The sequence below is a fragment of the Orbicella faveolata genome, unplaced genomic scaffold (genome assembly GCF_042242905.1).
Source record: "Orbicella faveolata isolate gen_17 unplaced genomic scaffold, um_ofav_v1 contig_2, whole genome shotgun sequence".
In the NCBI taxonomy this organism is placed as follows: Eukaryota; Metazoa; Cnidaria; class Anthozoa; order Scleractinia; family Merulinidae; genus Orbicella; species Orbicella faveolata.
The window spans coordinates 19,859,402-19,887,068 of NW_028301547.1; the positions used below are offsets into that span (position 1 = coordinate 19,859,402).

The 27,667-nt window shown below is 39.6% G+C and overlaps 1 protein-coding gene and 1 pseudogene across 1 annotated transcript; both read left to right on the forward strand.

Annotated features, from left to right (window-relative positions):
- The first annotated feature begins 1,375 nt into the window (after positions 1-1,375).
- LOC149112340 (uncharacterized) lies at positions 1,376-27,667 on the forward strand. Its single transcript, XM_089290168.1, has 6 exons — positions 1,376-1,532; positions 1,607-1,669; positions 2,044-2,190; positions 20,177-20,278; positions 21,121-21,295; positions 26,938-27,667. The coding sequence occupies exons 1-6, from the start codon at positions 1,527-1,529 to the stop codon at positions 27,219-27,221; spliced, it is 777 nt and encodes a 258-aa protein (XP_089146294.1). The 5' UTR covers positions 1,376-1,526; the 3' UTR covers positions 27,222-27,667.
- LOC110061838 (uncharacterized) lies at positions 6,597-7,735 on the forward strand (annotated as a pseudogene).

Consider the following 27,667-nt stretch of genomic DNA (forward strand, 5'->3'; position numbering starts at 1 on the left):
ACTCAGTCTTCTAAATACAACATAAGAAAACAAAGAGAGAAAGCAAACTTATACTGAGTGTTTGCATCGCATAGTTGAGCAGGGGAAAAGTAGCTCCTCTGTCATAAGGTGCTCAGAAATTGCTGATCATCTCTTTTCGTTAATTTGTAGCCAGGTTCTCGACTAAAAAAGGAATTTTTTCACCGAGCATTAAGGTTCAACCGCATCACTGCTTAAGACATCAAGCTCAAATTCCTCCTTTCTCAGCTTGATTGACATGTATGTCTATTTGCTTCAGCAACCACGTTTCTTCTACTTCAGCAAAACACGAAAATAACACGATTTCACTGCGTATGCATTACTTCCCTGAAGTCTGACTCAGTTGCACTTTCTGCAGAAATGCAGGAAGGAATTTCTTTTTTTCTGAGAAAAGAGAACGAAGGAAAAGAAACACCCAACACAGCTTAGTTTTCAATTATTCATTAGACAGCTTACACGGCAAGAAGGTCGATTGGTTCTACAAACAGATATTTTCTCCAATTTCTCTTGCCGTTTTCTCTTACTAGCTATTTAACAAGATGAACTTGACATTGTAAGAAGGGTATACAGTTTCAAACTCGTCCTCCTGAACACTATTCATTGTTGCCACAGGTATCACTTTCCAAGATACTCTGACTTTTCCCTGACAGTACTACGATTTCCCTGACTAAATAAATACAAAATGTTAGATCTAGTAGCTGCTTTACAGCCGTCCTTTCCCCTCTTTCATTAAGACTAACAAGTTTTCAACAAATGTTAATTCTTCATTAAGGAAAAATATTGCTCAGATCACAATGACCCCAATTGTTTCTTCCAGCTTTCAATCGTATTAAACCAGCCGGGTTAAAATGATTTCAATTTTCCCTAACTTTTCTTCAAAATAACAATTTTTCCTGACTTTTCCCTGACCCTGAGGATTTTATTTCCAGGCCATTTCCTGACCTGTTGCAACCCTGATGTTTGCTTATTTTCAGAATGTAAATCCTTCACGTTTTCAGCCACTTTGATGGAGAAAATCCTAAGGGTTTCACTTGCACAAATGTGAACAAACTTGCTACCAAGAATTGGAATTTTAAGTTCGTTTGAATTGGTACTTGATTGATATATTTAGCTGTTTTATTTCTTTATTTTTTATTTTATTTTTTCTTCTGTTTTGTTTTCAAGCAATCAGGCAGCTTCGACAATTAATCCAAGATTAAACGATGCAGCTAACATGGGAAGTTTTCTGCGCCACACAAGTTCCTCATCTCTGTAAACAAACCAGGCCGCTCGCTACAGGGAGTATTAACTTACTCTTCCGTGAGTAATGCAGGAAGTTGAAACATTATTCAGCTCAGTGGAAAAATACCAGTACTTGAAGAAACCCTATAAAATGGAAACTCGCTCTACAAATCACTCTACATGATTTTGCGACTGTCGAAGTTTAAGGAAGTGCAGTCTTTCGTCTGTCTCCCAGCCAACTGGTGTATCCTCACAGCCCAAGTTTACACGAACGATAAAGTTTTGCCATGAAGGTAAATCGTCTTAACGTTTATTTTTAAATTAAAGTTGTTGCCCCATTTGAGTTAATCTGGTTTTTGCTTTCTAGATCTCCACAATTGCAGTTCTCGGCTGGGCGTTTTTATGTCTCCTGCCATTCACTTTGGGAGAGGTTAGATTCACCGTTTTTGTTGTCTTTTTTTTTTTTTTTTACTCTGCTTCACCCTTACTGACTAACCTGACGGCACAGTTTACTTCCCATTGACAATAAAACAATAAAAAACGTATAACGTTCAAACCGTGAGCGCATGTTGAATGAAGGAATGCAATTTCAAGTCATAAAAGTAAGCAAAAATTACCCTGGCAAAGATGTTTTGTTGTAGCTCTTTTTTCATTAATAAGTTTTGTCGACTTTTAAAGGGCGACACAAAGTCTTTTCAGTTTTGAACTGAAATTGTCTTCTTAGGGGCAAGCCTATCTATATCTAGGAATAAATTAACTACTTCGATGTAGATGCAGAAATATCAATTTGGATTATTTCTCCAGGTTGATCGCTTTTATCTGGCACTTCAAGAAAAGGGGACACAATTCTCAGAAGGAATTGATGTCGATGAAAAAGAAGACGTCGAAATTTTCCGAGTTCCTGATCACAACGACGTTGAGGGCGCTGACTTCTACCACGACTTTAAAAAGGTAATTGTTAGAGGGTTTAAGGTGTTTAACATTGTGCACTGAAAAATGATAGCAAAACCGAGCAACAATACAACAGTCGAAAAGGCAATGTTTCTTCAGTCAGTGATACAGGAATACTCGTAAAAAGAATTCCGAGTTCCTCCATGGAGTATCGAGCCTAAGACGTTTTGGTTACTAGTGCAGATGGTTTCTGGTGCAGATGGTTTCTGGTCTAGCAGTATGCAGGATGGTTTTGTCCCAAAAGCAAGTTGTCAGTACTTAAAAATGAAAACAAAAACGAGAGAAAGACCGCACATTTTAAAAATTTCCGTGGAAACCCATCTATCTTGTCAATGTAGATGCTAAAATAATCTGTCAAAAGTAATTGTTGCCAGAATTAAAAATTTCCTACCCTATATATGATTCATTGCATCAAATTGGTTGCATTAAATTAAGATCATTATATTGGCGAGACAGTAAGATCGATTCTTGACAATATGGATTTCACAGGAAAAGAATACATGCCTGGTATGTTGTTATCTACTGATTTTCGAAAAGCTTTTGACATAGAGTCTGGACGCCTGAAATTTTGGTCCTGAATTTAAGAAGTGGATAAATACTTTAATAAGAATGTAATTACAAATAATAGCTCGTCATCAGAATACATCAACCTTACATGTGGAGGTAGGCAAAGCGACCCGTCGACTCCTTATCTTTTTTTTAATTAGCTGTCGATACCTCAGAAATTTCCGTCACGGAAAATGTGGAAATGAAAAGAATTGTAATTGAAAGGCAAAAGGTCAAATTATTGCATAGTGCCGATGATACAACTGCGGTTGTCTCAGATGTAGAGTCGGCTTACAAGTTGAACTTCTTCATCGTTAAACAAATGGTACAAAATATCAAGTTTAAAGTTAAAAAGAAGATGTACCTGGTTGGCTCGTTGAAAGGAAAAGAAACAAAACCGCTTGAAATAAAATGGCCGCGAGATCTTATCTTGAACCCAGATCTCCCACGGCCAGGGAGATGATCTCACTTTTCAGTTCAACCAGAGTGAGATCTGGATTCGGGATTACGCGAGATCCCATAAAAGCCCGCGGGAACTTCTTCTCATATACAATAAAAAAATTCCTCTATAATATGCATAAAAATGATCAGTGGGTTTAAACCCATTACTTTGTAGACGATGGCTTGGAGGACCTGCTGATCAATACTCGAAACCCTAAAAATATGAGAAAGTATTAGATGTAAAATGCTCCCTTACAAAGACATTTGAACTATCAAGTCATATGCTGGGTTGGAAAGTAAATAATGTACCAAGGAATGATTTTTCTGCGCTAAATTATAGTCCTAATTATCCGCAAAACTGTCAACGATAACATTTTCTTCTGCGAGGCCAACCAACTGACGCAAGCGCAGCAGACGTGTGGATATTTTAGGCGGTAAAATGATATAAAATCACTGTACGGGAGACCTAGATGAAACGGATATTCAGAATAACATGGACGAGACCTCTTGGCAGAAAGGTGCTTTATTTCATGTCAAAATGTTCGTCAACTGTGAGATCGTAGCAGGTTCTGTTTCCTTGGGCGTCCGCATGCAGTGCAAAGCTATTTCTTGTCTCGCACCTCTGACAAGAAATGTATCCTAAACTGTTGCTTTGGGTTCTAATTTTTTTATATATATATCTCAGTGAGTTCAATTAAACTTGTATAGACTGTAAAAGAAAACTGCGTAGGATGTTATATGAAAAGAACTAAAAACTACAAAATCTGGTTCCAAACAGCAAGTGAATTAAAGAGGAAAGAAAATATGAACAGGGGCACTTCCTATGCTAAGCCATTGGCAATAAGAGTTAACTTATCCAGGAGAAACCTGTAAAGCCAAAATGACTTATTGCCAAAACAAAGAGTTCAGTAAGGAAGGTTATGACTAACCTGGAAAGATCAATATCAGGTGATCTCTTATTCTAACCAAACCCCTTGTTTTCTGATAGTATCTGGCTTGAGAAACTGTAATAGTTTTACTGCCTCTAAGCAGTTATGTTCTTTATACTTTATGCTTTTAATTTTCATCATAAATCTTATGTAAATAAAGATAGCTTTAACAATTATTTTTTATTAAGTTTAAACTGACCCACAAAGAAATATTCTAGAGAAAAGTGTCACAGAGGTTGTACTTGTAAACATGAACCCCAAGTCTGATTTCTCCTCAACTCCATCCATCCAAGGTTCCCTGTTGCTTTGTGCATTGATGAGTTTATTATTGGCTTCAAGAGAATGATAAGCATACATTTTCAGCAAATAACAAAAAAACACACAAGATTGGGTTTTAAATGCTTAATTGACAGTACAATGACAATAAATAGGTAGCTTTCCATGTTGGTTGCATGTATTGCCAGAAATGGGGCCTGCTTGAATGGTCTTGCAAAGGTGGTGGAGGATAATAACCTCAGGTTTAAAAAGATCGAATAAGACTCCTCTTAATATTCACCAGTTGAAAATTGGAGTAAATGTTTATTTGACCTCCCTTCCCCCTTTGGTTTTTACATCGCCCCTAACTCATTTCAACAGAAAATGTAGACTAAAAGATAAATTTCATAATGAGATCTAGCACCAGGAACTCAATATGTATTTGCGATTAAAAGAAGTAATTCCCACAATTAAACAATCCAACCCCATCCACCTTTTAAGTCCTGTCGAAGCAGATACAATGCGGTAATGTACATGGAGCTAACATCATAATTTATAAAACATACAGGAAAATAGCTCATTTCCAGCATCAATGTATTGAATTGAGGTCTTCAGATTTTCACTTAAAAAAATTTTCAGCACCCTCACCTGCACAAAGGAAAAATAAAATTTCCGAAGCGTGTCAAACAAACTACAACAAACACTCTGCATAAAGCATTTTCGGATCCTTGCTTAAAGAACAGTAACTGTTACAATATTGTTTTGGAATTAAAATAAATCAAACTTCAAATTCCTAAATTGTTAATCAACTGTGCCAATTTTGTAACCATAATAAGATCCAGCAACAGGAACTCCAGGTGAGCAGAGTTTGGAACTCAAGTTTTGTTATATAAACATACACATTTCCAGCCGACAGTGAAGCCCCTTATTTGGTCTCAGGTAACCAGGAAGCCCTTGCCCCAGTGACCCTAGACGAGCCAACTTTCACCATGTTGTTCAGAAAGTGAAACTCAAGTCACCCTTGGCAACATAACCAGGGTAACCCTGGTAGGCCTGATAACCTTTTTTCGTCAAAATAGTACTATGACTGGCCTACCTGGGGCAACTTGTGGTATGGAGAAATCAATTAACCCACCAAAGCCCACAGTGATCAAATGACTGAAAGGAAGCCAAAGAAAGAAGGATAACTGAGCACTGGAATATGAAAAAAAAGGCTTCAGTAATCCTGGAGGGACAACTTCATTTCATATAAACACTTGATAAAGTTGCCTCAGAAGGGCTGATAGCATTGTCTCCAATACCCAAGACCATATAAATGGGGCCTTGTACTCTCTCCTCCGCAGAGGCTCCCTATGGGAAATTGAATGTACAGTGGACTCCTGATAACTCCAACCTTAAAGGCAAATTGAAAAAGGTTCGAGTTATCAGGAGTTCGAGTTATTGGGAGGACAACAAATGACCAGAAATAAGGCGTTCAATGTTTTTTATTCATGCAGTGTACATTTTAACTAAATTTAATACAGAATAGAGAAGTCAAGTGAAATTAAAACAATACATCTCTAAATAACTGTATAAATCGGAACATAACATAATGTGAAAAATATAACAAAGGAAAGTAGCAGGGAGAAGTCCAGGAACTGTGGTACAAAGCTCATGTGTTTTACATTTTCAAAATTCACGCAATTTCCTTTTTCTATTCATGCAGTGTACATTTTAATCAAATTAAATTATACAGTATATGGAAGTCTTTTTGAAAAACATTTCAGAATAAAAACTAGCAGTAAAAAAATGACGTTTTGATCTCTCTGAGATCATTTTCAAGTTGAAGAAAAAACGACTGAAATATACATATATAAGTACAAATTAGGGCGTGAGAATGTCAAACGATAAAATATGTAAATACAAGCGCTAAAATGTAAGTGTTAAAATAATAAAATACTAAAAAAAACCACTATGTAAATAACTTTGCACGGATTGAATCTGACTGTTTGTTTAAGGTTGGCTTAAGCTCCTTTATAAAGAGCATTTCGTAGATCAGGCAGTCGAATTTACTTTGGCACTTTCTCAAGATCTTAAAATCACGATATAAGTCACTTGGGACTGTTCCATGCTGCTCTTTGATGTGATTCCCAATTGAAGACGATCCTTTATGTTCCTCAACGCGTTGATAGAGGTGTCGGCACATGTACCCAACATAGTTTGCATTACACAAACGACACTTGTAGTAGTAAACAACACGTTGCTGGTTAATGATAGGCCACTTCTTTTCTTTCGGTTTGACCTCATGTCCGATCTTACGGCTTGTATACACGGGACAAATATCAATTCCAATTTTTCAACCGATGGTGTTGTCATGGGTTTGCCACTTGGACCCCTAATGGCCAAGGTATTTATGTGCAGTATCAAAGATCGACTTCAGGACCAAGGCAAGTTACCCGAGTTCTACAAACACTATGTGGATGACACATTGAGCATAATGCCTGACACCAAAACAGCTGAAGCATTCCTTTCCTCTCTAAATGAGAGTCATCCATCTGTCAGCTTCACTGTGGGACTTGGCGAACACGGTAAACTTCCTTTCCTGGGAATGGACATCAGGAAATGCAATGGTCGCCTGGAGACAAGGGTGTACAGAAAACCCAACTGACACCAGATTATTACTACATTGCAAGAGCCACGTCAACGTTAGATACAAGAAGTCATTGCTGAAAACAATGCTGGATCGTGCTTTTAAACCATCATCTACCTGGCAACTGTTCCACCTGGAATGTGATTGTCTCACACAGACATTCTCCCGACTTCAGTACCCAGCGCAATTGATACAATCAACCATCAGTAATTTTGTCACCAAGAAAGTTTCTGGTGATCCAATTTCTACTCGAGCACGTAACATGAATGAAGCACCTGTCAGAATAGCGTTACCTTTCAAGGATCAGAGATCAGCCAATTCCACACGAAGGCAACTTGGGGAACTAGGCCAAAAAATTGGAATTGATATTCGCCCCGTGTATACAAGCCGCAAGATCAGACACGAGGTCAAACCGAAAAAAAAAGAAGCGGCCTATCATTAACCAGCAACATGTTGTTTACTACTACAAGTGTCGTTTGTGTGATGCAAACTATGTCGGGTACACGTGCCGACACCTCTATCAACGCGTTGAGGAACACAAAGGATCGTCTTCAATCGGGAATCACATCAAAGAGCAGCATGGAACAGTCCCAAGTGACTTATATCGTGATTTTAAGATCTTGAGAAAGTGCCAAAGTAAATTCAACTGCCTGATCTACGAAATGCTCTTTATAAAGGAGCTTAAGCCAACCTTAAACAAACAGTCAGATTCAATCCGTGCAAAGTTATTTATATAGTTTTTTTTTTTTTTAAGTATTTTATTATTTTAACACTTACATTTTAGCGCTTGTATTTACATATTTTATCATTTGACATTCTCACGCCCTAATTTGTACTTATATATGTATATTTCATTCGTTTTTTCTTCAACTTGAAAATGATCTCAGAGAGATCAAAACGTCGTTTTTTACCGCTAGTTTTTATTCTGAAAAGTATATAGAAGCCGAGTGAAAATGGAACAACACATTTCTTGATTTCATATAAACCACACAGCTGCTTCAAAAAAAATTTAGGACCACAGTTCACTGTTTGTTTTGACTTGACAGTATTGGCAGACATAGTTAGAGTTATCAAGGGTAAAATTATGTAGAAAATGACCTGAAAGGAAATGAAAATTGCTTTGAGTTAGCAGGAGGTTCGAGTTACCAAGGGTAAAATTGCAGTAAATGTATGATGGAAATCCAGGGGGAACGATTTTGGTTCGAGTTAGCAAGGGTTTCAGTTATCGGGAGTCGACTGTAAATGTACTCCAAACTACCAGCCTACGGTCAAAGCAGGACAAAAGAGGCCTATGCAGAGGAAAGAGGGCCTTGTATGTCAATATGTTTAAAGTAAAGTCTTACAAGACTAGACTGCAAACCATGGGTAAAATGTAGACTGCATGCAGGCTTTTTAAGAATATCATATTCCCATTTTCATTTATAGAGAGATCGAGCTAACCATACACTGGCTAACCTGAGCTGTATATTTCAGGCTAACCCAAGCACTTAGCTCACTTTATAAAATAGATAGGACCCTGTGTGCACTCTGATTGGTGGAAAACCCACTCTTTGTCAGAATATAAAACATAGAAAAAGCATGTTTTATTGTTTTGCGCATGTAAAATCTATATCATAAAGCAAATAAAGAAGTCTAAGCCATGTATTACACTGTGATAAAACACTCCAGACATTTGGGAACACTCAAGAAATGTAGAAACTGCAGCTCGTGTTTTCTACATTTTTATCCCAGTGTAATACACGGCTTAGGCTTCTTTATTTGTTAAATAAAGGAAATGGGAATACAAGACAATATATTTCTCAAAAGTCTGCAGTCTGCATTTTATGCTCTGTCTGCATTTTAACCACAGTTGTGCAGTAGGCAGGCTTTTAAGTCTTATTTAAATAAGTAAGCTTAAGTTCTTGTTTGTGAAAGTTCTCATTTCCATCATTGTGGATAGTATTTCTGTTTGCTAGGCCTGTTGCAGAATATGTGCCGAGCACAAAATCGCTGATATTTCATACTCAAATGGACTGATCATTTTTACTGCTGATTCTTCAAAATTGTCTTTTATTATGTTTTCCCATACACATAAGCTATTCTGTGACCAAGTTACACGTTTCTTTAGGTTACCGATCACGTAAAAAAGGTAATTTTACAAGACGAATAGTCAAAATTCTGCCCCACATATTACCACCAGACAGCGATGACTGTAACACTTTAAATACACTTTATGCACGATGTTTTCGGTTATAACTAAAATCTACTTACCTCTCAAGAAATAAAAATGATAATTACTCCTTGAGATCCAAATATAATACCATTTGGAGCTGGGATGATTGGAGAAATCCGTCTCAAAAAGTTTTATCAGCGAGAGGCGACCACGCCATTTTCGAAAATTTTGTGCATTTGCGCAGATAGTACGCAGCTCTTACAAGGTCTCTCCTGATTGGCTCGATCAAACAATCGGAAACAATAGGGTACTTAAAATTCAAAATGGCGGACGATAATCGCGAAGCGCGAAAGTGAACAGAATGAGTTGTTTTGGAGCGGTATGTTTTCCTCTTCAGTTTTTAAAAGCCTGGCAACGGTCAATCTATAAACAAAGAATTATAACAGGTTTGCATCGCGTTTCCATTTTGGCGTTTTTGCGTTTTAAGCGCAGATTTTCTCTACGCATTACGCGTTAAGGATTATTGAAGCAGATTATTTTCCACGAATTATCAAACAACACCAAATATTAAACTTATTTGCAGATGATTCTCGCAAATGTTACCAGAAGTATTATTTTAGTTTAAGTAAGCTTACATTGTGAGTACAAACATAGTAGAATTTTGAGCTATTATTTACCCCAAGTAATTAAATGAATAATATTCGATCGCGTGTGGTGTTTGGAGGTTTTTATAGAGTAATACACTTCATCAAGAACTAAACGCTACAAAATGCAAACAGAATTTCCAACACAATTCTAGTTTAAACCCCGCTTGATTAAAAATTTATGGCATTTTCTCTGCAGAGGGTAGAACACCAACTTCATTAAAGTTGATGATTAATTTTTCATCAAAGTGTAAAGCCTTCCTCAATCCTTAGGAATTACTGATCACTTCAAAGAACATCATAACAAAATAAATGCAAACAAATAATATTAAATCAAGATGGGGATCTTTTATAAAGTAGCTAGCCAAGTTTTTGTAGGGCTTTTAATTTACCAGATCAGTAATTTTTTGTCATTTATGATGCTGTCTTGTTGGAGAGTTATATCAAAATCATTGAAAATCAGCTTAACTTTTCACAGGGTTGTAACACCAGATACAGCTTTCTGTTCATGAAATCATTCTTTTGGGCACCTGCATAATAAAGATGCCTTCCTTTTATGGATAATTTACAGAGGCAGGTCCAGAGATGTTCAGGGATGATGGGTGAGAGAATTTTTTCAGCCATAAGGGGGGACCTACCCTTGGTAAATATAGGCAAACTCATTGCTGTGGACACCTCTATGATAAAGACACCTCCTTTTCATAGATAATTTATAAAGGCAGGTCCAGAGATGTTCAGGGAGGATGGGTGAGGGAATTTTTTCAGCCATAAGGGGGAACCTACCCTTAGTAAATATAGGCAAACTCATTGCTGTGGACACCTCTATGATAAAGACACCTCCTTTTCATAGATAATTTATAAAGGCAGGTCCAGGGATGTTCAGAGGGGGAGGGGGTGGTTGGGGGAATTTGTTCAGCCATAAGGGGAAACCTACCCCAAATATTGCTCTAATTAGCTCTAATTGTAAGGATGTTGAATACTTTCTTCCACTGATGGGTCTGTTTCATCAGAGTGACCTTATTAATTTTGTTCAGATTTGACTGTATATTTTATTTGTTATTTAATTTGTTTACAGCAGTTTTCGATTGAGTGTTGTAAAACCAAAACCAAACAGTTACTTACCAGTGACACTAATTAGCCAATCTAAAATATTGCAAAACCAAAGCCAAAGTTATTGCCTGATTACTTTTGCCACTCAATTGAAAACCACTCTATTATATTTAATATTTAATTTGTTTTCTGGTTCGGTCTCCTTTTTGTGATCAAATGCCCTTGTCCTTATGTACTAAGCTGGGCGTTAACCAAGGCATTTTCTCATGAATACTGAAATTAGGTAAAGTAAATTTGGAGTAACTTTGTACTGTTAAGTTTGATGCAATGAATTAATTTTAAAAAAATGTGAAAAGAAACCAAGGTTATATAAACAAAGCCACTTAAGCTTAGCTTTCAAACTGTTTATTCTAAATAGAAACCTGATGCAATTTTAGCAATTCATAGACATAATGTCTCAGCAGAGCAAAACCTAAGGTGGGCAGTAACATGATAGTATTCAGTGAGGGATGTCCCACAAGTATTTTGATGTCCATTATTTCCAATATTTTGTATAGCAAATTCCTTTGCATTTTCATTTAGCAGGATTTTTTCCACCAAGTTCTGTTTCAAATTTAGTTTCTAAGGTTTCTGACATGGACAAACTAGTTTGATGTCTGCCAGTTGACTCTGGTACTCTGGTGCTTGAGGGATTGGATATGAGGACTTTGCAGACGAGCTCCCAGTTGAGGATCTTGGAGGATCTTCTTTCCTTACTATCACCACAACTCCATCCTCAGGACTATCTTAATTTTTTTCTCACTTTATCGTCATCATCTGCTCTCATCACGTCAATAGGCACATAAGGCTACCATGGTATCAATCCAGCACTGTCCTTTTTGCGCACCCAGCCTTGTTACTTTGTTTCTACGCAGGCTTTCCCCAAGTGGTCTCGGTTCTCCCTCTCGCTCTTCTTCCTGCTGGTACCTATCCCAATGCTGTGAAGTAGTCAGTCATTTACGCCCTGTCTCCTTAGTACTTGTCCTAACGAACTTAGTCCTTGTCCTAACGAATTCTACCTTCTACATCACACCTTGTAATTTACGTCATCAATTTTAGTGGATGTTTTTAAAATTATTTGAGGGGAGGGGGTGTATACACTGTTCATCAGTCGTTGATTAACTGGTGGTTGTCGAGAAGTTATTTTCAATTGGCAGTTGTAATACGTTTAAGTGGCCGTCCCCGTTGTGGACAGGTGGCTGTTGTGAATATATGGACTGTCTGCTGGGACAACAAAAAGTGAATGTTGTTAGAGAGGGGGCCGTTACAGGAGGTTCAACTGTAATCATGCTGTTTTTTGGTGTTGTAATTGCGCCCTGAACACCTCACTCACTGACAAACAGTGTTAGGTACTTTTCCATGTCGATGTTGGTTAACGTATTGTACTAGCCCTACAAATTAAATTCATTAAATTGCAGTCCAACCTTTTCCAGCAATTCTATCTTGGATTGTATAATTTAGTTTCCTGAGAATTTCATCCTTTCTGAGAATTGGATTGATTCCAAATTTACCTTTAACCTTTTCCAGTGTTTCCACCCACTTGTTCTTAAACTGTCCTGTGTTTCTTTTTGGCTTATCCAAATGATCCGACAATACCAGATGAAAGTTTTCCAAAAGCATGTATGCTCCCTTTTTAAAAGTAAACCACGGCATTAGATAATCTCTGAAAAGAGAGCTATACTCCATTTCAAGAAACCATTCACAAGAGATTCCGAGTGCCTCGTTTAGAGAGAAATTTTCGTTTGCTTCCCTATGATGGCAGGCAATTTAAAGCCAATTTTAGCAGCCAGACAACACAAAGCTTAGAAACATTTAAATGCCTAGGGTTGTCCAGGTGCGTCAAAAAGCATACCAAAGTGCTTGATGGAAGTCGAGTCCAAATAAATATAATATAAGACTGGCATAAATCAAGACAAACATGAAAGACAAAAAAACACAGTATCTTTAACACTTAAGAATAAAAAGCAGCGATATTAAAGAATGACGTTTCGACAGCTCCATGCCATCATTCTCAAATTCAAATAAAATACGTTATGTGAGTTCGTTATATAGTGAATGTTCGTGTGAAGGTCTCAGTGCATGTGATTAAGAGATAAAAATAATCGATGAGTAAAAATAGAAATATCAAGTGTGGTGCGCTTGAACTGTCAAATAACTGTCATTGTTCGTGAACGAACAATGCGTTGTTTATGAATACAAATGTGATCTGTGCGACGCAGATTATGTGGGCTATACATGCCAACCGGCGTCGACAAAACCTGGATCGGACCAGACCGGATCACGGATTGGATCACGGACCGGATCACGGATCGGATCACGGATCGGATCACGGATCGGATCACGGATCGGATCACGGATCGGATCACAGACAAAAACAGGTTTTAAAGAAAAAAAAATCCCCCCAAAAATCAAATCGTTTATAAGATAATAATAAATAAAAAATAAAAGTGGAAGACTAAATATGTTAAATGAAAATAAGAATCCCGAATTTGACGCAATAACATATTAATGACAAGAGGTCATTTAAAAAGCCAAATAACCGCTTAATTTACAACGAATTTAAATTGTAATGAACAGGCAGATGTAGTTATATTTGAATGTTAGTTGGCTCGACGCTTGCGTGAACCTCCCATTCTCGTTTTTGAAATTGTTGTTCGTATCAGTAGCTAATTCTCGGCTACATTTTCGTGTCAGATGTGAGCATTACAGTTGGCGTTACAGTTAATGAGAAAACTTACGTACGAAACCTTATGGACATGGCTTGCTTTAAAGGAGCTACGTCACGATTTGCGCGTCTTGAAAAAACTAGCCTAGTTTTTCAAGTTCGTCATTTGCAGCCCTCGTTAATCTTTGCCATCCTCAACAATCCTCATTCCGTTTTGATTTGTTCTTGCCTCTTAAGTGTTTTCTATCCTAGAACACGATCATTTTAAGGTTTTATTCTATTTACAGGCAACTCTTTACGACCCCAAAAATGACTTTCCGCATCTAAGTTTTACTTACTTACCTACTTGCTTGCTTGTTTGCCTGCTTGCCTGCTTGCCTGCTTGCTTGCTTGCCTGCCTGCCTGCCTGCCTGCCTGCCTGCCTGCGCCTGCCTGCCTGCCTGCCTGCCTGCCTGCCTGCCTGCCTGCCTGCCTGCCTGCCTGCCTGCCTGCCTGCCTGCCTGCCTGCCTGCCTGCCTGCCTGCCTGCCTGCCTGCCTGCCTGCTTGCTTGCTTGCTTGCTTGCTTGCTTACTTACTAACTCTAAAAATCGTGACGTAACTCCTAAAATGTTGTTTATTCTCGGGTTGCGTTATCGTTCACACTATCGATGTCATTCCTATAATTTTTGTGAAACAGCTATATTTCCTTGAAATACAACTGGTTTGTTTCGTTTTATTCCAGTGCGAAATATCGTATTCCAAACTCACATCCGTGTAAAAATATAGACTTGTCTCAAAAACGAAAATTGTTTGAAATCATCAGGTGTTTAATTTTTTGTGTTTTCAGTTTTTGTGTTTCGATTCATACGTTCGTCCTATTATTAACATGCTGACTCGTTTTATGACAGTTTACCTTTGATGCAAGTGAATATACAAAATATCATTTATCTGAACTGCGGAGAAAGATATGAAGACATGATTGATCATCGCAATTATACACACAACTTAAGCAGTCGTGAAATTAAAGCCTGAAAAAAATTCAGGCCTGAACGGGACTCGAACCCATGACCTCTGCGATACCGGTGCAGTGCTCTACTAACTGAGCTATCAAGCCAACTGGGAGTTGGTCACATTGTGAGTTCGTAATATACCCGTAGATGGTGAAGAGTGCAAGTGAATATACGAAATATCACATATTGAACTGCGGAGAAAGATATGAAGACATGATTGATCATCGCAATCAAAACCCAACAGCCTCAAAAAAAGTTCATCTGTGACCAGCTCCCAGTTGGCTTGATATTATAAAAGAATAAAAGAATATCACACCTGAATTAAATAAAACGTTCTGCTCACATTAGTCACTCTAGTGTAATTTGCTCAACAAAATTTTGATTTTTGCATTTTTTTCCTTGATCCTATCCGTGATCCGGCCCGATCCAGATTTTGTCGACGCCGCATGCCAACACCTATTTCAGCGCATTAATGACCACAAGCATTCTGTCATTGGTAAACACCTGCGGGACGTACACAATCTGAGGAACAAAGATCTCCGTAACCAATTTACAATCCTCAAGAAATGCCGTCGGAAACTGGATTGTTTAATTTATGAAATGCTCTTCATCAAAAACAAAAAACCAACACTTAACACTCAATCTGACTCTGTTAAAGCAAAACTTTTTATTTGACAGTTCAAGCACACCACGCTTGGTATTTTTATTCTTATTCATCGATTATTTTTATCTCTTAATCATATGCACTGAGACCTTCACACGTTCATTCACTATATAATGAACTCACATAACGTATCTTATTTGAATTTGAGAGTGATGGCATGGAGCCGTCGAAACGTCATTCTTTAATGGTCTCTAATATCGCTGCTTTTTATTCTCAATTGTTTATCGAAAACCTTAGTTATTAGAATCTTTAACACTGTTTGAAAAATATAGTAAACACAGTCAACTATTAAGCGGCCACCCCTTATCAAGTGGCCAGATATCGACGACATTCCGACATCGCAAATCGAAAAACAACGTTATCAGTTTTAGTGCAAAAACCGTGGTAAAATGGTCCACTATGCCTATAATTGATCAAGGTCCATTTCTAGGCTTCGCCCATAATTAACATCCAACTTTTCATGGCAGCCAAAAAGAACATACAGTGCAAAAAGTAGCCAGTGTAAAAGGGCCGAGAAAAACAGAAAGGAAAGGGGCAACAAACAAAATTGAGAACGGTTAATGGCAAGAAAAAAAAAGTCCAAATTTTGGCTTATGCGCATGCCCGGAATGGAAATTTTGCTCAATTTTGTAACAATCTTCGAAAAATCTCTCCTTTTAGTGAAAAAAAAACTTTCTTAGCAAAACTTAGGCTTATTTAGCATCATGGCAGCTAAAACGGTTAAAAACGGTACTTTTTGGCTAAAGTTTGGTATCCAAAGGGTTAATAGAATGAATGTATTTTATGCTAAACAAACTGAAATGATTAAGCGAAAGAAAAATCAATTTTCAATTTATGTTGTAAATTGCAGTTGGCTTTACACAGCTTTCTAAGCTGGGCGTACATTCTCTAGATGGACATTGCAAAACACCTCTCTAGAGACCACTGAATCAGCTGTATTTATCGAGGTTTCAAATTGACATGTAGTTTAGTTTAATCGGGCTCTTTCAGGTTTCAAGCTGACTTTATTCAACCTTCTTCAAAATTGTATCTCGAATGATGCAACCACGTATTTTGTTAGTATAAATAGAGTGCTCTTATCCATGCAAGACGATTTACAGCGAAGATTTCGGTTGAAGATGGAGAGAGAAGTATAGTAAACATCTGCAATCCTATCCAATGTCCTTATTTCAGTACAAACAGATCCACTTGGTACCTTGGAACCCAGAATCAAGCGAACAAGTTTCCAGCCTGTAGGCCTCTCAACGTCCATTTAAATCGTAATTTAGAATTTAGCGACAAAACCTATTCTTACATATTTTGGTCAAACAATATCTAAAAACTAATTAGAGCAACAAGGCAACAAGGGCAACATGGGCAACAAGGGCAACATGGGCAACAAGGGCAACAAGGGCAACAAGGGCAACAAGGGCAACAAGGGCAACATGGGCAACATGGGCAACAAGGGCAACAAGGGCAACAAGGGCAACATGGGCAACAAGGGCAACAAGGGCAACAAGGGCAACATGGGCAACAAGGGCAACAAGGGCAACAAGGCAACATGGGCAACAAGGGCAACAAGGGCAACAAGGGCAACATGGGCAACAAGGGCAACATGGGCAACAAGGGCAACAAGGGCAACAAGGGCAACATGGGCAACAAGGGCAACAAGGGCAACATGGGCAACAAGGGCAACAAGGGCAACATGGGCAACATGGGCAACAAGGGCAACAAGGGCAACAAGGGCAACAAGGGCAACAAGGGCAACATGGGCAACAAGGGCAACATGGGCAACAAGGGCAACATGGGCAACATGGGCAACAAGGGCAACAAGGGCAACAAGGGCAACATGGGCAACATGGGCAACAAGGGCAACAAGGGCAACAAGGGCAACATGGGCAACAAGGGCAACAAGGGCAACAAGGGCAACATGGGCAACAAGGGCAACAAGGGCAACAAGGCAACATGGGCAACAAGGGCAACAAGGGCAACAAGGGCAACATGGGCAACAAGGGCAACATGGGCAACAAGGGCAACAAGGGCAACAAGGGCAACAAGGGCAACATGGGCAACAAGGGCAACAAGGGCAACATGGGCAACAAGGGCAACAAGGGCAACATGGGCAACATGGGCAACAAGGGCAACAAGGGCAACAAGGGCAACAAGGGCAACAAGGGCAACATGGGCAACAAGGGCAACATGGGCAACAAGGGCAACATGGGCAACATGGGCAACAAGGGCAACAAGGGCAACATGGGCAACATGGGCAACAAGGGCAACAAGGGCAACATGGGCAACATGGGCAACAAGGGCAACAAGGGCAACATGGGCAACAAGGGCAACATGGGCAACATGGGCAACAAGGGCAACATGGGCAACAAGGGCAACAAGGGCAACAAGGGCAACAAGGGCAACATGGGCAACATGGGCAACAAGGGCAACATGGGCAACAAGGGCAACATGGGCAACAAGGGCAACAAGGGCAACATGGGCAACAAGGGCAACATGGGCAACATGGGCAACAAGGGCAACAAGGGCAACATGGGCAACAAGGGCAACAAGGGCAACAAGGGCAACAAGGGCAACAAGGGCAACATGGGCAACATGGGCAACAAGGGCAACAAGGGCAACATGGGCAACATGGGCAACAAGGGCAACAAGGGCAACATTGGCAACAAGGGCAACATGGGCAACAAGGGCAACAAGGGCAACAAGGGCAACAAGGGCAACATGGGCAACATGGGCAACAAGGGCAACAAGGGCAACATGGGCAACAAGGGCAACAAGGGCAACAAGGGCAACAAGGGCAACATGGGCAACAAGGGCAACAAGGGCAACAAGGGCAACAAGGGCAACATGGGCAACAAGGGCAACAAGGGCAACATGGGCAACAAGGGCAACAAGGGCAACAAGGGCAACAAGGGCAACAAGGGCAACATGAGCAACATGGGCAACAAGGGCAACAAGGGCAACAAGGGCAACATGGGCAACAAGGGCAACAAGGGCAACATGGGCAACAAGGGCAACAAGGGCAACAAGGGCAACAAGGGCAACATGGGCAACAAGGGCAACAAGGGCAACAAGGGCAACAAGGGCAACATGGGCAACATGGGCAACAAGGGCAACAAGGGCAACATGGGCTACAAGGCTACCAGGCTACAGGGCTACAGGGCTACAGGGCAACAAGGGCTACATGGGCTACAAGGCTACTGGGCTACAGGGCAACAAGGGTAACTGGGCAAATCTTCATCCTTACTTTATACCCTTGCATGAAGCATCTTTTATTTCAAGAAAGTAACAAAGAACTTCAAGGCTAAACTAACTTAAATCAACCTATGCATTCGATCTACGTTCCTGATATCCTTTCCCATCGAAATCTTTTTATATTTCCTTCTATATTTATTTCTTGGTATTCATTTCTTATTATATTTTTAATTAATCCACTTCTTATTGAATATTTTTTCATCCTAAAACTACGTCGACCAATCAGAGCGAACCTTGTAAGAGCTGCGTACCGCCTCCATTTGCGCGCTTCTTTCGCAGACAGGTACAAAAGTCGGACCCGATCAACTCGGACCGCCATTCCGGGTCGGATCAACTCGGATCGACTCGGATCGTCTCGGATCATGAAAAAAACATAAAATTAAATGAAATTGAAACTTTTACCCATTTGAAGGTTAAAATTCCGGTCAAAAATGAGCCAAATAAAGAAAGGCTCGCGATGTTTCTCCGTGTCGTGCTGTGTAATCAAGCCGCCATTTTGTATTCTAAGTGTCAGTTCCTCTCGGACTCGTCTCGTGTTCCTCCATCCATCCATCCGTCGATCTCCACAATCATGGACCCAGATGAAGGTAAACCTTTCTCAATGAATTTGCATAGTTTCAGTTATAACCCATTTCTGTTACGCTGCGTGATTTCGCAGAAATACGCTTTACTTCCGTTTGGCTCCTAATTTGGAGAACAGGAAGTAGATAGATTTAGCTGATCATTAAGCAAAACTTGGCCTGCTTGACGACAAGGAATTTCAGTCCAAAATGGTTGACGTTTTATACGAACGAACTTAAAACGATTTTCAAAGATCCTAAAGATAGTTTTGGAGGAGGACGACGATCCGAAAGGTATTTCAAGTAATTAAGAGAGTAATTTTATAGTTAGCACGAAAAATTGAGCTGAACGAACTCACGTGAGCTTCGCAATATCTAAATCACGCAGCGTAACAGAAATGGGTTATGACTAAAACTATCAATTTGGTGGACAGATGCAAATTCATTGAGAAAGATTTACCTTCATCTGGGTCCATGATTGTGGAGATCGACGGATAGATGGATGGAGGAACACGAGACGAGTCCGAGAGGAACTGTAATTTGGAATACAAAATGGCGGCTTGACTACACGACACGACACGAAGAAACATCACGAGTCTTTCTTAATTTGGCCCATATTTGATCGGAAATTTAACCTTCAAATGGGTAAGTTTCAGTTTCATTTAATTTTATGTTTTTTTTCATGATCCGAGACGATCCGAGTCGATCCGAGTTGATCCGACCCGGACTGGCGGACCGAATTGATCCGGTCCGACTTTTGTACCTGCCTCTTCTTTCGCCGCGACGTCATAATGGCCATGACTGACGTGTTCACCTCTCCCTCCTGAACGACACTAATTAAAGCACGAACTCTCTTAAGAAACCACTTGACAACCTACAGACTCCTGGTAGGGCGTCTAATCACACAGAGATTCACATAAAGTAACAAACTAGAAACCCCATTTAGTACAAGATTTTTAAATCACGTACGCCAGCAGCATTATTTTGTAAGTGTCGCTGCCCGAACCGTGAGCGGTTTTGCCCGAAAAATTACGTAATTTCCGTAGCTGGAATCCGCGATACTGTGTATCAGAATAGTGAAAAGCCAACAGAGTAATAATGTAATAACTCGAATTATGCAAGCCCAAAATAAACTTCGAAAACCTCCAGGATTGACATTTATACTTATTGCATCAACAGCGTCTCACTGTTACCAGGATTCTGTCCCGAAAGGTCTGCTACGTCTCAGAACTGGACTTAACTATTTCCTCTCCAGAGAAACTGAAGGCGGATCTCAATCGGGTAAATAATTTTATTTTATCCTTGTAGAACACCAGTCAGCACTTTAATCAAGAAACCTCGCACGGTGCTCAAACTTTGTATTTCAATAGAATTGTTTTCCCCACTAATTAACAATTAGAGTATGAGCTCGAGATTTCTATGAGGTGACATAGTTGATGAGGCCGAAGACCGAGTCAACTATCACCTCATAAAAATCTCGAGCTCATAATCTAATTGTTTTAGTAACATTCTAACTGAAATAAACGGGAAAAACGGTTTCCAATGATTTCTCCACGCTGTAACAAAATTACACAGGCTGAATTTTGTAATTGGAAATTTGCAATTACTTACGCGTGCGCGCGCTTGTTTTCAATGATTGAAAGATTTTTAGAGTCAAGAAACCGTTAATTTCCTCTTTTAGTCTTCTCGGGAATTTCATCATCCATATGCTTCTAAACATTTCTTCTAACCTTCGGGAAGACGTAAACACGTCGCCATTTCGTTGGTCACTGATAGACACTGCATTCTAATAAACAATTAGATTACGAGTTCGAGATTTCTATTGCGTGATAGTTGACTAGGGCGAAGCAACATAAAAGCATTTCGACAGCCAGTATTTACGAGTATTTAGTACTTTGGAAACGAGTTCGTCATTATTCATGAGAGTCCCCACAATGCTAATGTGAAGTTTTCCCGCATGTCATACAAGGGTATTATTGATTTGAATAAACATAATTGTATGATATGGCAGGCTATGGTGTGCAAACATACCACAAAAAGCATTTTCTTGGTTTCTTTTAAGTTTAATGTTTTTGTTGTTGCTGTTGGGTGTCATTTATTACATCTTGCTTTGAATTCCACAGGCAACTTTTGAGACTGGCAAGCTTCCTGTCGTAACAGAGTCGAGTGTTGTGATGATAACTGGGCGCTATGACAGACGTTTTCTTACGAAAGAGATCTTAGAGTTTTGCGGAGCTTTGCCGATTTACCACACAGAACACATCAAAGACGACGCAAGCAATGGAAATGAAACCACGAGTAAGTACGCGAAATTTGAAGTTTTATTTATGTCAATTAAGACCTGGGTAAGGATTTTAGACCATGTCACAGAGTAATACTTTCAGACATCTCGTTTCGGTTAAATCAAGCAGCATGCATGACAGTTGCTTCATGTTTTCTTGCCAACTCTCTTGAAACTCATATGAATATCCCACACCGATGTACGTAAGCTGAAATCCACAAAGTGAAGTGAAATAGACATTTTGTGAGATAACATTGTATCACTGAGTCAATGGGCTATTAGTAAATATCAGCACGCAAGGCGTGCAAGATTTCAATAGATTCCTAGCAATGGTTAGGTTAACCCAACAAGTTTGTTTGGTCAAGATATAAAGAAAAAAACTATAATCTTTAATATTTAATATTTTAATCTTTAATCAAAACTATAACAAAATTCTCGAACGTGATTGGCTATCAACAGCCCGATTTGGGCATTAATTGGACAGTGTACGCGTCATGCTTGTAATTGGACAGTACGCGTCATTTTGCGCGCGCTGTTGCGGTGCACTTTGTTGAGTAAACTGCTGCGTTTTTCAGCATTCATAATGACGTTTAATCATTCAGCGCTCAATCGATGGTTTGTTCGTTTCTCGAATTTTGTGATAGTTTTGATTAATTGGTAACAGGACATCGTGTCGTCCAATTCGGTCTGTAATCATACTCGTGATTAACAAATCGGACTCCCGCTTCGCGGTCGTCTGATTTTGTTAATCACTCGTATGATTACAGACCGAATTGGACTCCACTCAGTCCTATTACCGTTATTAATCATAAAAATTACAATTTCCTCGATTGTAATTGGTTTAAAAAACTCCTATTTTCCACTAATTCACTTGCCAAGTTGTTATTGGACAGTTTGTTATCGGGCAGTTCAATAAGCCAATAACATTCAAAGTTGTAGTTGAAATCAACCAATCAAATTCAAAGTTGTAGTTACGTGCGAGCGCGCACACGCTTGCTTTTGCGTTTTTGGCGCCTAATGGGGGAATCCTTGTTTACAATATTTGCCTCATTAGCATACGCAATTCAGTTTCTGATGGAGCTACAAATAAATCAGTTCTGAATATTGAAAGAGCATAGCACGATTAACTGTGCCAATGAATATAAGCCTGATGTATTGAATGCTTTTTGTGCAAGACGGGTTTAAAAACCAGGAGCCATAATCGGGGACGGAGACCGTAAGTCTTGGGATCCGCGGGCACCTATGATATGGGACAATTTTGCTATTTTTAAAACAAATTGCGCCATCCTGGCGTCATATATCCGCGCGGATCCACGCACATGTCCGGGGCTCTCGCGTGGATGTTGTCACGTTGCGTGATCAAATGGTGAGAGTTGCGAGATTCTCTTGCAGATTTTTCACAGCGACGACAGGGAATAAGGCAGGGAATAAGAACCAGGGCTCTTATACGTAGTTTTATGCTCTGAGCTAATGGAAAAGGTGAGTTTTTCAGGGTCGAAAACATGACTTCAATTTCGCGCTGTGAATGGAAAGGAAAGTCTGACGCGTACAAGTAGCTCATTTGCACAGCGGCAGCGCGTGCACTTTCAAATCCGAGTCGGTGTTTTCAATTGCCAAAAATCTTGACAAAGATTTCTTTCGTTGTCTTTCGTGCCGAGATGCTGCAACAATTTTCACCAACGCCAAAACGCTACTAACATCATGTGTGTTTCTTTAACATAGTGAGATTTCACACTCGAAAATAAAATAGACAAGGAGAAGAAGGAGTTTTAATAACTCAACCAACAAAATCGAAATCGTTATTCGAGTTGATTAAAGAAAGCGTCATCGTAATTTATTTCTGCTGTATTCACATATTTTCAGCTAAGCTTTTAATATGTTCTCAAACAGTTATCAACCTTACACATATTTAAAAACTAGATATATCATATGAGTTCGATGTACGTTTTCACACGAAAGTGGGGAAGTCCAATTTGTCATGTTTTACTGACTGTACAAAACACGCATCGGCGGGTGCTCTTATTCATCGACAACGGACAATTTATTGGATTTTTACACAAACAAAACTGAGCAGCATCTACAGACATAAACTTTATTGTCACTTATTGGGCCTTGATAAAACATCAAGTGTTGCTTACAATTTAGGCGAAACTTAAACTTGCAATTATTTTTTTTACTTTTCGGTCGAGATAGAATCTGGCAAAATCCTCGCAAGCGTGTGCCAAGAGGAGGGAAACTTAGAAGTCCTGAAACGCTGCTATATCCAAAGATATCCAACTAGTTTTTTGCTGTGTTTTGGAAAAACTGTTAATCTTCAACATATGTGAAACTTAGAGAGGAGTAATGTGGAGCTCTTGTAAAAGAAGCAGCTGAACACAACTTGGTCAGCGATATAAAGCGGCACATAACTGAATTGGTCTAAATTCGACACTGTCTTACTTCACTCAAACTAGAGCAGCCGCGAGTTAGGACGAAAATACTGAAGTAAAATTCCAACAGACCTGAACGTATTGAGTTATGGGCCAGAAGCATCAAACATTTTGGGAATTTCGGACGCCACTTTCCCGTGCTACATCCGCAAAAATCCTTGCAGCATGTAGGCGCATGTGCCGTACGGGATGGCGCAATAAAAAAATTGTCCCATATCATAGGGACAGCCCCAATACTAGAAATGGCGCGCGCTTACGGTCTCCGTCCCCGATTATGGCTCCTGTAAAAACTAAAAATTTTACAAAGAATGTATGAGCTCATTAGCGCTTTTGCCACCCAGAAATTTTGCAGTTTTTGAAAGGCAATATCTCCTTGAATGATATATAGATTTAGCCAAGCCTAAACGTGGAGCTTCTGGGCTGGGTTGTTCAAAGTCCGGTTAAGATAACCCAGATAAACAAATCGGACTCCCGCTGCGCGGTCGCCCGATTTTGTTATCACTCTTATGATAACAGACCGAATTGGACTCCACTTAGTCCTATCACAATTACTAATCATTATTTATACACGGTAAAAATTCATCAGATACAATAAATTCCAATAAAATGTCTAAGATCCTAAACCTAAAATTCTAATCCTAACATTATATTAACTAACAACAATATTCTACTTATAAACCTGATTTTCATGAATGCCGTGTATTTAGAAATTATGATAGAGAAAGCGTTTAAATTGATTTAATGAACCAGACTCTCTAATGTTACAGGGTAAGCTGTTCCAAAGGGTTGCGCCGCTGTAACTAAGACTACTTTTCATGTAGTTTGTTCTCGGAAAGGGAACAACAAGTTTGTTAAGCGAGTCCCTCAGAGCATAATTTGATTCATTTCGCGTTACAAACTTAGAAGTGAGATATTCGGGAACCAGACCGCTTTAAGACTTGAAAACCATAAGGCCTTTCTGAATTTGACGTTGAGGCTGCAAGTCTTTCCAGCTGAGTTTGTGAAACGAGGAATCGACACCAGCGTCATAGCCCGATTAGTTATTACTCGTGCTGCACGGTTTTGTAGTTTTTGTGGCTTGTTAGATAATGTTTTGCCGCAATTACTCCAGACTAGGCTGCAGTAATCAAAGTGAGGTTGAACTAGTGAGTTGTACATGTAGAGTAGGGTAGATCGAGGCACAAATGGCTTAACTCGCTTTATGGCTCCGATTGCAGAAGCGATCTTTTTACACAGTTTATCTATGTGGGAATGCCACGTTAGATTTTCATTGACATATACTCCAAGTGATTTCGCAGAGGAAACTTGTTCAATCGGAACATTATCAATGGAGAGTTCGAGTGCATCAGATAGAGTACTTAATCTTTGCCTGGAGCCGATCAACATAAATCCGTCATAAATTTTGGTTTCTGTAGCGTTCAAGGTAGGTCTGTTAGACACAAGCCATTTGCTTAGCTTTTCAAAGTCGTGAGATAGACTAGACTGAATCAGATGCAAACCAGAACCAGTATAAGTAATGTGAGTGTCATCAGCATACATTATAGGTACGCTAAACGATAGACCGTTAGGCAAATCGTTAATATAAATTAGAAATAAAAGAGGACCGAGTATCGTTCCCCGTGGCACACCACATTTAAGAGTGGTGAAGTCTGAGAGACAGCCATTAACAGAGCACCGTTGTGTGCGATTAAACCATCAAGAGTTTTCTCTTGAATTGCGCACCGACTCATTTTATTTAGCAGTATCTCATGATGAAAAGTGCCGAATGCCTTTCTTAAGTCGAGAAACACTACAGCATTTACGAGCCAAAACCGACGTTAAACGCTCAACTGTCAGTGGCCTCTAGTAAAGCAGTAACAGTTGAGTGTAAAGACCGGAAACTAGTTTGTTGTTTAGAGATGATTTCTTCACTGTTTAAGAAGTTCTATAACTGATCGTACATAATCCTCTCAAACACTTTGGCGACTACCGAAAAGACTGAGGTCGGTAGTTGTTTAAATCAGATGACTCGCCCTGTTTAAACAACGGAGTCACTCTGGCACAATTCCAGTCGTCAGGAAATATGCCAGACAACAAGGATTTATTAAACAGATCGCATAACAGGCCTGAAATAATATCAGTACACTCACGAATCAACTTAGCAGAGATAGTTATCTAGCCCTGTAGCTTTAGTTTTAGATCATCTATTTAGATGGGTAAAGATAATACTGCTAGTAGTTGGACGAAAACAGAATTTGTTGTAATTTTCAGGAATATTGTTTAAATAGGCAGACTCCTCGTCCGAGGTTAAAGGTATTTCCGGGCTAGTCTGGGCCCTATAGTTGCAAAATGTTTGTTAAAGGGGTTGGAAATCTCGTTAGAGTTACGAATAGAGATGTCATTTATAAAATTTCACAATGTTACTACGATGTTACCCCGGCAATGATTACGACAGGCGGAAGGTAAGCCTTCAGTCTTACTGCAAACAGTTTTGTTGGCAGGTTAGGTTTTGCGGAAAAAAGAATATGTGGCTTTATAGACGGCCTCTGCACTTTATGGTAGTGCCAGTCAGGTTTTTTAAGTTATCCATTGCCCTAAGCTTCTCATTCTTCAGCTAACCTCCTTTCCTTTCGCATTCCACCCTCAACTTCCCATACCTCTCCATTTACGGCCACCATCCAGATAACTTCAAACCCACGTCTGTCATCACCAACATCTAGTGGTCAATAAAAACTATCCTTCCTGGGTCAATCAGAATACGTGACCTCCAAAGATCTTCCTAGAAGAAACCAACCCAGAAGCGGGTCAGTTCTGAGTCGGTCATTAGCACGGCATGATATTAGTCTTGGCACTGTAGCATCCTGGCCCCCGAGGAGGGAACTCCTAGATAAAAAAGGACGGGAGTGCTCGTCGTTCCTTTTAGGGGTTAAAAAAGCGGTTTTGGCACAGCAGGAGCTTTCGCGGTACCTTTTAGGGTACTGAGCAAAAAAAGAATTGGTGCCTCTCAACGGTGAAAATTTTCAAGCCACGCCTACAAGCATTATCTTAGTACCTCTTAGGGGTTATTTTCAAAACATCCGACAAGTAACCCCGTCCCTTTTATGTGGGAGTCCCCCTTCGGGCCTGAACCCGTAGAGAATCTTTCCTCCCCGCCCCCGCCCCCGCCCCTCTAACTTTTGTCTCCCACAGAACGTTAAGTCTCCAACACAAAGTCGAAGGCTAACACATGTGCTTGTTTTTTGATTTTGCAGTCATCAGAGGGACACGTCAGAAGCGAGATTTGATTATAGAAAATCATAAATCTTGCCTTAAATCGCTTGGAAAGGATGCATTCAAATACGTAAAAGATGGCGGCTGCGATGATCCTGATATCAATTGGGATTTAACATGCAAAATGGAACGTAGATTAATGAACTGCTTTTATTATGTCACATGTTATAATTTGGCACCAAGGAATTTACAGTTTAACTGCAAGTATGTGCATAAAAGGTCTACAAGTCCGACCTGCTGCGACTACATATGCCCGAGTCAGTGAAATTAAGAAAACTAGCAAAAGGCTGTTAGAGAAATGTCTGCTCACGCAACAGCTTTAGAGTTTCGTATTCTAGTCATTGCACTCATTTATACATTTATACAACTAATGAGCAGTAGTTTTAGCGTTTTCTATATAAGTTGCAGCGAGTTTTTACCAATTGCTATCATGTAGTCTGATACAATTTGTTGAAAAGGAATTGTCGTGTAAGTGTTCTGCTACCTTTTAGCTTAGTTATTGTTATTGTTATTAGTGGTAGTGATAGTGGTAGTGGTATCGGTTTAAATAATTCAATATATCCTTTGGTATCTTCAGGCAAGTGATTATGCCTTATAAAGGAACACTATTGTGATTGTATGCGGTTAATATAATTTACTAATTTGCTTATGGCTGTTGCTAGGTCGTTGCAATGCACTGGTTATTAATAAAAATGTGCTATATTAAAACCA